Genomic DNA, 12,015 nt, shown 5'->3' on the forward strand with positions numbered 1-12,015 from the left:
GAGGAGATTGACCCTGGCCTTGTTGGCAATCCCTGGAATGCTTGGCAATTTCACTCTGCATAAGCACAATCCCAAGCAATAGGCTGATTTAGGCTTCTGGGTGAGCTGCTTCCTAGAATCAGATGGAATTCTTTGTTTGTATTTTGTTATCATTTTGATTTTGGAGCCAGAGTTCCAACCTATGGCCTCATACCAATAATCATGCACATCACTATTCACTACATCTCTGGCCTGACTGAGGACTTTCATTTTTTTTTCCTTCCAATGACACATGATGCTTCTGACAATCACCTAGATTGGTGCAGATACCTGGAAGGTGATTTGTTCTGCTGCTGCCCTGGGCTTCTGCTTATTTCCCAGTTTTTCTATGAACACATTTTTGGGTTTCCATTTTTTTTTTAAGATTAGTGTAGTCATGCATGTTGTTTGATTGTTTTGTATTTTTGTTTTGTTTGCGGACCACCCCCAGTGATGCTCAGGGCTTACTCCTGTCTCTGTGCTCAGGGATCACTCCTGACAGCCCTGCAGGTCGTGGGGGTTGCCAGGAACATTGTCTGTTTGAAACAGAGCAGAGAGAAGCCCACAAAGGAAAGGCTTTAGGCTTACCAGGCTAGCACATGCCTTCCCATTGCATGTGTTCTGATATACAAGGGTCTTCTAGATGGAACCAGAGAAAACTTCTTTGAATCAACAGGTCTCAGTGGGATCGCACATTTGCCTTTACAAGCTTTTGCCGTTTGTGGAGCCAAGACAATAGTAGAGCGTTTGCGTTGCAGGCAGCTGACCTGGGTCTAATCCCCGGAACCCCTTGTTGCCCCTGAGCCTGCCAGGAGAGAGCCCTGATCACCAAGTCAGGAGTAAGCTCTGAGCACCATTGGGTTTGACACCCCCCCCCCAATTTTTTTGGTAAAGGTTATGCCATTTGTTTTCCAAATGACATCACCTGCCCACCTAACATATTTTTTCTGTTCTTCCCTAACCTTGCCAGTTTCATGCCAATGCTAAATACACTGGTATTTGGGGAGGGGGTATTTGTTTTAGTTTGGTTTGGCTTTGGAGCCATAGCTGGCAGTAGTCAGAGTTCCTCCTGACTCTGCATCAGGAATTATTCCTGGTGCTAATTCGTAAGCTTTGGGGATAATAGGGGATGCCAGGGATTGAACCCGGGTGGGCTGTATGCAAGGCAATCTCCCTCCCCACTGTATTGTCTCTCTGGCCCCGGCTGGCAGTTCTTGGATGTTGGCAGTTCACGATCCTTGTTAATCTGCATGTCAGACCGTTTTGTATCAGCTGGCAGCAATATCTAAGTGGGACCACGGAAGCCAAACCTTCTACAGCTCCCAGTCCTCCAGCCTCGCAGCCCTCCCCAGGGCCTAAGTGGGGACAGATACGTGTGTTGTCCTGCCCACCCACCCAGAGGCCTTTTTAGGGTACTATCAATTTCGCTATAGTAGAACTAAATCATCCATCAATGTCCCGAGTCCACCCCCTTTTTTCCATTTTCTGTGAGGGAATTTATTCTGGACGTTATTTTCAAATTACATGTGTCAGTTTGATGAGCTGGTGCTTTTCTGCACCGTTCCAAGATTTAGATGGGATGGCTTTAAAGAGCGCGTGATTGAGAACACGGCTTTTTTGCTGTTCAGGCGTCACCCAGAGGAGAGTCTTGTCACGCCTGGGGCTGTCTTTGGACACCCGAGGAGGTGGGCCTGGGAGAAGGCAGCCTCCTGCTGGCGTTTCTCTCCCCTCCTCCCTCCCCGGCTGGATCTGTGAACATTGTGTTTCGTTGGTCTTTGTCCTAAATACACCCCAAGTATTTAACTCTGGGGTCAGGTTAGGCTGGGCTTCAGGAAAGCTGGGAGACAAAGTTACTGTTGGGTGAAATGCCCTGCTCTGGGGCAGAACTTGGGCTTCACGATTCCACGGAGACCCCAGGATTTTTTTTTCCCCCACATCCTTCCTGCGGGAGCTGAGCTGCTCCAGGCATCTGCAGAAGGGAGAGAGGACAGAGCAAGGCCTAGAATTGTCTGGGAGCTGCTTGGATTCACAGCAAGCAGCCCAAGGATTAGTTATTAATATGTATCCCCAAACGTTCCAGAAACTGTGCCCAGCCCAGAGTGGGCGACTAGCAGATGTGTTCCTAAATTGGTTCTCCCTCTGCCCTGCCTGCACCCCAACACTCCCCAGCATCAGCACCACCACCACCCCCGCTATGCCCCATCTCCATCACAGTAACCGTCCGATGAACAAATCCACTGCAATCCATTGGAAGTATAGCCAGATGCTTTCGTGGGCTTCTCGGACCCCGAGGACATTTGGGGAAGAAGGACCAGGCACATCTTGTCTTTGTGTTTTCTCCCCACCCCCACCCCGTCCGTCTCCAAGGGCCTGTTCTGGGAATTTGCGTCTAGAAAGATCTGTAATTAATACTCGTAGGCAGTTTCTGTTGTTCCCAAGCAGAGAGCAGGGATGTGAGGGTTCCTACAGAGGTGGTTGTGTCTAGGGCTCTGAAGGCAGCACGCCTGGCCTGTGAGCAGACCTGTCCCTGCGTAGAGGACAGCTTGAATGTGGTGGCAGGGCGTGCCCAGGTCTTTCTGCGAGAGGGGAGCCAGAGCGGCCGTTCTGTCTAGGACTCGGGCCAACGTGGTGCTTCTCAGCTGCTCTGTGGATGGGCTCAGGCCTCTCGGATGAAACACGGAGAACACCCTAGAATCCCCCAGTGCACATTTTTCTACAACACGTGTCCCTCCCTTCCCTCCTCTGCCACCAGATACTAGAGAGAAAATACAGCCTTGGGGCTGGAGCCATAGCACAGCGGGTAGAGCATTTGCCTCGCACGCGGCCGACCTGGGTTCGATCCCCGGCATCCCATATAGCCCCTTGAGCACCACCAGGAGTAATTCCTGAGTGCAGGGCCAGGAGTAACCCCTGAGCATCGCTGGGTGTGACCCAAAGAGAAAAAAAAAAAAAAGATACTGCCTTTAGGAAGCTGATGAGAGCCCCTTGACAGGAATGCCAGTTTCAAGCCCCTTAACTTTCAAATCTGAATAGCTTATGCCCCTGCCATCGAAAAAAATGTCCCTGTTTGAGTTCCTCTGTATCAGGGTATAGGGAACAGAACCCAGAGCTGTGGGCAGGGCAGCTCCCTGCTGCGGAGCCCAGTTGCCACCCAAGGACAACTTCGCCCAAGGACAACTCCCTAATACTCTTGCCAATGGATGGCACCAGCCACCATCTATACCCCTCTGGCAGCCCAGAGGGGCTGGCTCTGTACTTGACCTTAAGCAGACCAGTCTACACCAGCTCCTTCCCTCATCCCTCCCTGGGGGAAATGGAGGCACAGGTGCATACTGAAGTGTCTCCAGAGAATCCTGTGCTTCTGGGAATCTCATTGCCGATGTGGGGTGAGAATCTTATGGCAGGAGGAGGGGCGGGGCCCTCCCTCATCTGGGATCCACTCTAAGGGTTCTACAACCACATGATTCCTCCCTCTCTTCCTTCCTTCCTTCCTTCCTTCCTTCCTTCCTTCCTTCCTTCCTTTTTATTTCTTCCCTTCTTTTCTTTATTTTTTCTTTCCTTCCTTCTCCTCCCCCCTCCCTCCCTTCCTCCCTCCCTCCCTTCCTTTTTCTTTATTCCCTTCTTTTCTTTTTTTTCTTTCCTTCCTTCCCCTCTCTCCTTCCCTGCCCTTCCCCTTCCCCTTCCTTCCTTCCTTCCTTCCTTCCTTTCTTCCTTTTTATTTCTTCCCTTTTCTTTATTTTTTCTTTCCTTCCTTCTCCTCCCCCCTCCCTCCCTTCCTCCCTCCCTCCCTTCCTTCCTTTTTCTTTATTCCCTTCTTTTCTTTTTTTCTTTCCTTCCTTCCCCTCTCTCCTTCCCTGCCCTTCCCCTTCCTTCCTTCCTTCCTTCCTTCCTTCCTTCCTTCCTTCCTTCCTTCCTTCCTTGTTTTTGGGGGTTTTTTGGTTTATGTGCCACACCCAGTGATGTTCAGGGCTTACCCCTGGTTCTGGGCTCCAGGACCACTCCCAATAGTGCTCAAGGATGCTGAGGATTGAACCCAAGTCACCTGTGGGCAAAGCAAGCACCCTGCCCACAGTACCACCTCATTGGCCACCACCCATGAAGAAGGGAGGAAGTGTCAAGGCCTCTTTGTGTTGTTGTTGCTACTGTGGTCATGGGCTCGTCCCCGGCCTTCGAAGGGAGAAACACTCAGCCAGCCTCAGCTCCCTGCAGCCTGAGTCACGGCCGTGGGTAACCCAGGAAAAGGAATCTGCTTGCTCAGCAGCCGTGTGGCCCGAGGCCTGCGGTGTGTCTGAGGGAAGGTCTGTCTGGCCTCATCTGACCTCCCGGTCACCTCTCCCGGTCCACAAGGAGTGGTGTGCTATGCAGGGTAGAAGGGCAAGTTGAGAAGGCCTCGGCGTCCACTCACCCGGTCCCCCGAAGCCCTCCTCTCCCTCCACCCTCACAGTTCTTAGTGAGGGGCAGAGTGAAGAATGTTATTCTTGTCAGGCACATAAAAAGATGTTTGGTTTTTTTTTTTTTTTTTTTTTTTGCGGGAGGAGGGGGAAGCTTTGGAACATCCGTTCATGGTTCAAATTAATTTGTCAGCTGGGAAACACAAAGAAGATGGAGGAAATCAGATCAATTAAAAAGCCGAGAAGGGCAGAATTACTTCTCATCACCGCGAGAGAAGTGCTGCTAGCGTTTTGGGAGATAAATTGTATTGTCATTATTAGGTGCTTCTGTGTAGCCGAACAGGCACACACATGTGGATTCAGCTTTTTGTTTGTTTCTCTGAAACGTTCCTAGTTGTTCTCTGTGTGTTTGGGGCCACACTCGGTGCTGTTCTGGCTGAGTGCTGGGGGTCCAGGCAGTGCCGGGCCAGGCCTCCTGCGACCATGGCCCGCCACTGCACTCGGCCCTTTGTTCTTTGTGTTGTTGTTGTTGTTGTTGTTTTCATTTTATTTTATTTTTATAAAGTTGTTCACAATGATTTATTGCATTCACTCTTCCCACACCAATCTTACCACCACTATACCTTCTTACCACCATATTTCGAATTTTGTGCATCCCAACCATCAAAGCCTGTCCCCAAAGCGGGACCTAAATAATTTATTTTGTATGACTTCTTGTGAGTAATCAGCTAAAAATGATCCAAAAAAGATTCCTTAGAGGAAAGTTGGGCTGGAGCGATGGCACAGCAGGTAGGGCATTTGCCTTGCATGCAGCCAACCCAGGTTCGGTTCCTCCGCCCCTCTCAGAGAGCCCGGCAAGCTACGGAGAGTATCCTGCCCGCACAACAAAGCCTGGCAAGCTCCCCATGACGTATTTGATATGCAAAACAACAGTAACCACAAGTCTCACAATGGAGACGTTACTGGTGCCCACTATAGCAAATCGATGAACAACGGGAGGACAGTGCTTCAGTGCTACAGAGGAAAGTTGTATTTCATCCTGGAGCTACTAAGTCCTTCTATAAGAGATCACTAACATGTTGTTAAAGGTTGAGCCCTTTGTGTTTATATATATATTTTTTTTTTCTGAGATTCATTGCCTTCTGCTTTGATTCACCCCATCAAATGTGGTGTTCTACTCTTGGTACATCAGTGGTGTCAGAGTATGGATGTCACATGGCCGCGATTGCCCTTTGAACCATCTCTCCTGCCCTTTTTAGCAGAATGAAAGCTGTCGCTTCTTCCCCTTCCTTCCCCTGGACAGTTCCTGTCCACAATTTTGTTGGGTTGGTTTTGGGTACTATCTGATGATGCTGAGAGGAATGGGGTGACTCGTTCCAGCAAAGTGGCTCCAGAGGTGCTCGGGGAGGGCAGGTGGGGACAGTGGAGTTGCCAGGGATGGAGTTGGGGGGATGGTTTGGATGGGGTGGGGGGCTGTGGGGGGCTCTGTTCATGCAGAATGTAAGCTCTAGCTTCTTGCGTTGTCTCCCAAGCAAGAAGACACATTTCTAAATTGTCCTGCAGTGGGGCAGTGGGGGATTGGGGTGGGGGTGCCCCTTTATCTGGTCTCTGATTGTCAGAGATTTATTGCTGTCGGTAATTTGGGAGGGTAAGTTGCTACTCATACTCTGAGCCACAAACTTGGCAGCATCCAAATCTTGGTGCAGAACTCCGATGACTTCATGTTTTTATTGTGTTTTATTTGGGTTTGGGGGCCACACATGGCTGTGCCGTGCTCAGGGAGGCTGGAGAATGGAGCTGGGGGCAGCCATGTGCGAGGCCAGCGCCTTCCCGGCTACGCTCTCTCAGCTCTGATGATGCCTTCCACATGGCCTTTCTCCTGTTCCACAGCCCTCCCCCCACAGAGGTGGTAGCCGGAGACCCCTTTCCCCAGGCCCTTCCTTTCAGGAACCTCATGCCAGCCTTCCAGCCAGCGACAAGCCGACTCTGGTCTTACGACTGATGCTGGTGGTGAAGGTTCATGTTTTTTGTGGGGTTTTTTCCCCCTCTTTTATTTCACATGTGTCTTTGGCTGTGGAGATCTGCGCCCTTGTGAATGACCTGTCCTTTGCCAAACTTCCGAGGCTCCACAAAACCTTGATGAACCATGGTTCAACAGTTGATGAACCGTTCTCAAAAACCGGAGCCCCAGAAAAACCTGTTGTGGAGCATGGTGACGGGCCCTGGAGCAGATAAGACCCAACCTTGCAAAATGGCCCAGAAGCAAAGCCTCGCAAGAGGGAGTATCTGGGCAAAGTTGGCAAGAACGGGGCATCAGCCAGCACCAGGTGTTCGGTCTTGAGCCTCGCTCAACCTCCTCATCACATGAGCCCAAGACACAGAAACCGTCACGCATGCTTAGCAAGTCATCCTAACTGCAGCATCTAGACTTGATTGGGATTAGACCCGGGGCAAAGCAGAGTTGGAGAGGTGATAGGCCAATGATGCTAAACTTTCTGTGGTTGAACCTTCCTTTTAAGCCGAGACCCTCTATAAAATATGTGTGTGTTTGGCAATAAAGTGAACAGCCATCAGCTGCTTCCAGAGGGTGTTTCTCCACACGCCCATCATTCTTCACCCTACATCTGCCCGGACCCAGTGCACAACGTGTCCGGGCACGTTGGGGGGAAACTATTCCCCAACAACCTGTCCCCAAACAGAGGATTCCAAAGCTCAGGAACTGCTTTCCGAACACCGCTGCCGCAGTTGGGATGTGGAGGTTCAGGTCCAGGAAAGCTAATAAATAAGTCGATGGCACCCCGAGCACATTACACACAGCCTTTGGCCAGTAGAGGTAGCTGTTGCCTCAACTAGTTCCCCCAGCTTTATCTGTGAGTTCAGCCTTTAAGATAGAAAATAAGTCAGCACAGGCAGTATTTTTAACAACAGTACTTATTTAAGAAAAAAAAAATACATAACAAACTCATGATTTTGCAGTTTAAAAAAAACTGCTTATTTTGTGCCCTCTTCTGTTTGAATATAAAGCTCTCTGTGAATATTAGTAAGAGCCCCTAAATGAAATTTATTATTAATTGTCTATTTTTAGGCATGAAGCTTTGCTGTATTATGTTTTAGCAGCAGAAACTGGAATTGAAGTGTCGCAGACAAATTTAGCTCACATCTGTGAGGAGAGGCCGGTGAGTACCCGGACCCTCTGAGCGCCAGCTTAAGGCTAATACCTCGGGGTCGTTGGAGACAAAATGTAGACACTCGGCCGAAATATTCACAAATTAACTTTTTTCTCTCCCCCCACCCCCACCCACTACCCTCCCCGACTCCCGTTTTAGGACCTGACCGAGAGATACTTGGGTGTTAATTGTGTTTGGAGATACTATAATTTCTCTGTTTTCCAGATCGATGCGCCCTCATTTGGTATGTATGGGCTAAGGGTGCTGCATGCGAGCGTGGCGGCTTTAGTCACAGGAGAGGAACAGCTCTGGGCTGAGCAGGGTCTCCCGGCAGTGAGGAGGGCGTGAAGGCCTCTGCTCCAGGTGCCGGGTTCCCTCGTTTCTTCAGTGCTCCTGAGCGCTCGGCAGAGAGCATCAGGAAGCTGTCCCCAGCCAGCCTTCCTTTTCTGCCCTTCGGTGTACCCCGGGAGTACACTCCCCAGCATCCTTCCTGGACCCTGGGCTTCCCACTCCCCTCAGCCCCTGGGAGATGGCATGGTGAGGTTCGAAGTTTGCGGGCCGAGGCTGGTGGCCCTGCCCGCTGCATTTCTCTGCATGCAGCTCCCTGCTGTGGACAGGACGCCCAGATGCCCACAGTCCCCCCAGCACGCCCCCCAGCCCCTCCAAAGCCCTGACCACTGTCCAAGTGTCAGCGTCTTCCCTTACACGCTCAACACGACTCCAATCCCCCACGCCACCCCATATGTGTTGGGGGTAGTTGAATGCCACCAGATCCTTTGGTGTTCCAGGGGTCACTCCTGGCTCCTGTGCTCCTGGTGGTGCTCTGGGGAGTCGCTCTTGGTGGTGCTCGGGGGAGCATGCAGTGAGCGGGATCTCACAGGCCAGGCAAGTTCCTTAAGCCCTGCATATCTCTCAGGCCCCTTTTCTGTTTTCTGTTTTTTCAATTGAAATTGTACTGGTTTGCCAGTGGCTTCCAATACTCCGTAGATTTCAGGCTGCCATCACATCCTGCAGTGTACATGAGCCCTTCACCTCACCGAGTCCCACAGCCTGACTCCTCCTTCTTCTCCCCGCCACCATTTCCTGCTCTTGATTTTTATTTATTTTCTTATTTCTTCTGGCTTTGGGGCCACACCCGGCAGCGCTCGGCAGGGGCTACTCCTGGCCCTGTGCTTCAGGGGTCAGACCCAGCAAATGCTTTGGGCAACCCTGTGCGGTGCCAGGGATCGAACAGGGACCACCCACGTGCAAGGCAAGTGCCCTACCCTGTTCCCCTTCTCTTGTAACCACCATCTTTTCCCCCAAAGACACAGGGTGGTCTGGCACGGAGAACCTTCGTTCGTTTTCCTTGGTTAGTAATATTCCCCGTAGAGGCAAGCACTCGTGAAATGTTTTCTTCAGAGAAAAAAAATTAATCCGTGATTTAAACAGTCAAGACACGCCCCCCCCCCCCCCATCAGCACCAGGCAACAGAATTTCAGGTGTGGGATCAGATGGCCCTCAGAGGTGCCCCTAAGGGTGGTCGCTGCCTCCCTCTCAGACTGGCCTCTTCAGGAGAGCTGTCCCACAGAGCAAGAGAGAAATTTGTGCTCTGCACAACAGCCCCCACCCCCACCCCCTGCCCCAGCCTGACCAAGTAAAGATGTTCTGTGTTGTGGTCCTGGCATCGGGGAACGCTGGCCACTCCCGCGGCCTCCGCTCCAACCCTCTGCTTCGCTCCACAGCCTACCTGAAAATGGGGGACCTGCACTACTACGGCCGCCCCGACCAGCCCCAGGACCTCGAGCTGGCCGTGCAGATGTACGCGCAAGCCGCCCTGGATGGGGACTCCCAGGTAAGCCCCACAGACCAGCTGAGTGAGCCCCGAGCCCCACTGTCGCCCGGGTCCCTCCACATCATCCCTTTGCACCAGCCCCAGAGACCTTTGCTGGGCTCCCGCTGGGCCCCTGCCTCTCTCCCCCCTCCCTCCCATCCCCTCTCCCTCCCTCACCCTCTCTCTCTCTCTCCCCTCCCTCCCTTCCTCCTCTCCCTTTCCCTCCCTTCTCTCTCTTTCCCTCCCTTTCTCTGTCTCTCCCTCTCTCCCTCTCTCCCTTTTTCTCACTCTCCCTGTCTCTTCTCTCCCTCCCTCCTTCCCTCCCTTCCCCTTTGTGACTCCCTCCCTCCCTCCCTCCCTCCCTCCCTCCCTCCCTCTCTCCCTCTTACTATCTCCCTCTCCCCTCTCTCACTCCCCCCCTCTATCCCCGCTTTCTCTCTTTCCCTCTCTCCCTCTCTCTGTCCCTCCCTCCCTCTCTCCCTCCCTCTTTCTCCCTCTCTTTCTCTTCATCCCTCTCTCCCTCCCCCCCCCACGTCTCTTCCACTCCCCAGGACCCCAAGAGCAATCCTGGGGCTGTGGGTGGTGATTATTGCATCCAGTTGATAGTGAAGGACACCAAGACAAGGTGTCCTAGAAATAAACTCAGAGTCACTCTAGCCAGATCTCTGACTCCAAACCTTTCTAGCACGTTCCATCAGACTTACTCACAAGGTAGAAACTCAGGAACGTAGACGTGTGGTCCAAATGGCAAATGTTTGCCCCTATTATCATGGCACCAGCTCTTCCCTGGTGGAACTTTGCTTTCAGTTATTTATTATATTTTTAAGAACTTACTGGGCTGGAGATATGCTCCACTGTCTCGGCTGCAGGTGGCCAGGGTGTGATCCTCAGTACCACCCGTGGTCTCATCCCAGTACCACCAGGAGCCATCTCCTAGCTCAGAGCAGAGAGCAGGGCCCGGCACCGCTGGGTGTGGATGAAAAACAAAACAATAACACAACAAACAAGGGACTTCTGAGGGGGGAGGAGGGAGCTAGCTCACAGGCTGGAGCACATACCTGTGTATCAGAGCCCCAAGTTTGACCGCTGGCCCCACGCACCCCCAGGCACCTCCAGTAGCCACTCCTGAGCAGGGCCTGGAGGGCTGGGCACCACTGGGTGTGGCCTCCAAACCAAACACAACAAGAGCAGCAGAAAAAGTCCGTTTTCTCCTAACGAACTGTCCGGCTTGATCTCCATCACCACACGGGGAAGGCGATGCTGTTCAGAACCATTAACTGTGCTTCTGGCTTCCCTGGGCTTCACTGGTGCTTCCTCTCTGCCTGGTTTCTGTTCCCGCAGCCCACGGTGCATTGCCTTGCTGTGTTTCCTCTGCTTCTCTGATTGGGGGCCGGGGTTGGGGTGGAGGGGACATATCTGCCTTGTCTTTCAGGAATCTTTTTTTTTTCTGCTTTTTGGGTCACACCTGGCGACGCACAGGGGTTACTCCTGACTCTACACTCAGGAATTACTCCTGGCAGTGCTCAGGGGACCATAAGGGATGCTGGGAATCGAACCCGGCAGCATGCAATCGACGCCCTACCCGTTGTACTATCACTCCAGCCCCTCCCTCAGGGATCTTCTTTACTGTTGTTCATTTATGACAGCGATGATTATTGGCTTTTTGGGTCACACCCAGTGATGCTCAGGGATTAACCCTGGCTCTGCACTCAGGAATCACTCCTGGCGGGGCTTGGAGGACCCTATGTGGTGCTGGGCATCAAACCCAGGTCAGCCATGGACAAGGCAAGAGCCCTACCCGCTGTACTATCTCTCCACCCTCAAGTTCTTTTTATTTTGCTTGGGGGCCAGGCTAGATGGGGATCAAGAACTATTCCCCGCTTAGTGCTCCGGGCTCCTAGACATGGTGGGGAACCATGTTTGGCTGGGATTAAACCTCTCTGGCTCGTGCCGCTACCTCCCTAGCCCATTCTTAGTATTGTTTAGAATTCTGATGTCAAGTGTCTCGGAGCCTATTCCGTCTGGGGTCTGTGTCTTGGGGACACGAGCTGGGCAGAGAAGCGTCAGGTCCACTGTCCCTGTGCCTTGCCACTGGGGAGGCTGAACCTCGCTACCGGGTTAAAATGGTGATCGACTGGGTTTCTCCCATGGAAAGTGAATGTTTTCCTTTTTCTCACCTATGATGTCTTGGGAAGAGTGTATGTTATGAAGCAAACGTCTCATTTCTTTCTTTTTTTTTTTTTTGGATTACACCTGGCCACACACAGGGGTTGCTCCTGGCTCATGCACTCAGGAATTACTCAGGTGGACCATATGGGATGCTGGGAATCGAACCCGGGTCGGCCACATGCAAGGCAAAAATGCCCCACCCGCTGTGCTATCGCTCCAGCCCCAAACATCTCATTTCTCCTCCTCGTTCTGCCCACTAGTAACCATGGGTGGGAGTTGCCCACAGCAGTGATTACTGTGCCCTGCCTGGCTCCCGGGGTCCTGCGTGTCCCTCTTCCCTCTCCATTGGCTCCTCGGGAACTCTCCAGTGAGGCTCACGGGAGAGGGGGCGTTATTTTTGAGCTGCGAATTCCTGCTCTCACTCTCCAGGCAAAAAATTCCCGGTGTGGCTCTGTAG

At 52.2% G+C, this 12,015-nt stretch overlaps 1 protein-coding gene across 1 annotated transcript in view; it reads left to right on the top strand.

Moving 5' to 3' along the window:
• SEL1L3 (SEL1L family member 3) overlaps positions 1-12,015 on the top strand; it is a 127,489-nt gene that overhangs the window by 96,117 nt on the left and 19,357 nt on the right. The window contains exons 18-20 of the mRNA XM_056125590.1: positions 7,495-7,585; positions 7,736-7,820; positions 9,301-9,410. Coding sequence (XP_055981565.1) covers positions 7,495-7,585; positions 7,736-7,820; positions 9,301-9,410 — 286 coding nt within the window. The remainder of the gene's footprint in view (positions 1-7,494; positions 7,586-7,735; positions 7,821-9,300; positions 9,411-12,015) is intronic.

This window comes from Sorex fumeus, unplaced genomic scaffold (genome assembly GCF_029834395.1).
Source record: "Sorex fumeus unplaced genomic scaffold, SorFum_2.1 ptg000055l, whole genome shotgun sequence".
Classification (NCBI taxonomy): Eukaryota; Metazoa; Chordata; class Mammalia; order Eulipotyphla; family Soricidae; genus Sorex; species Sorex fumeus.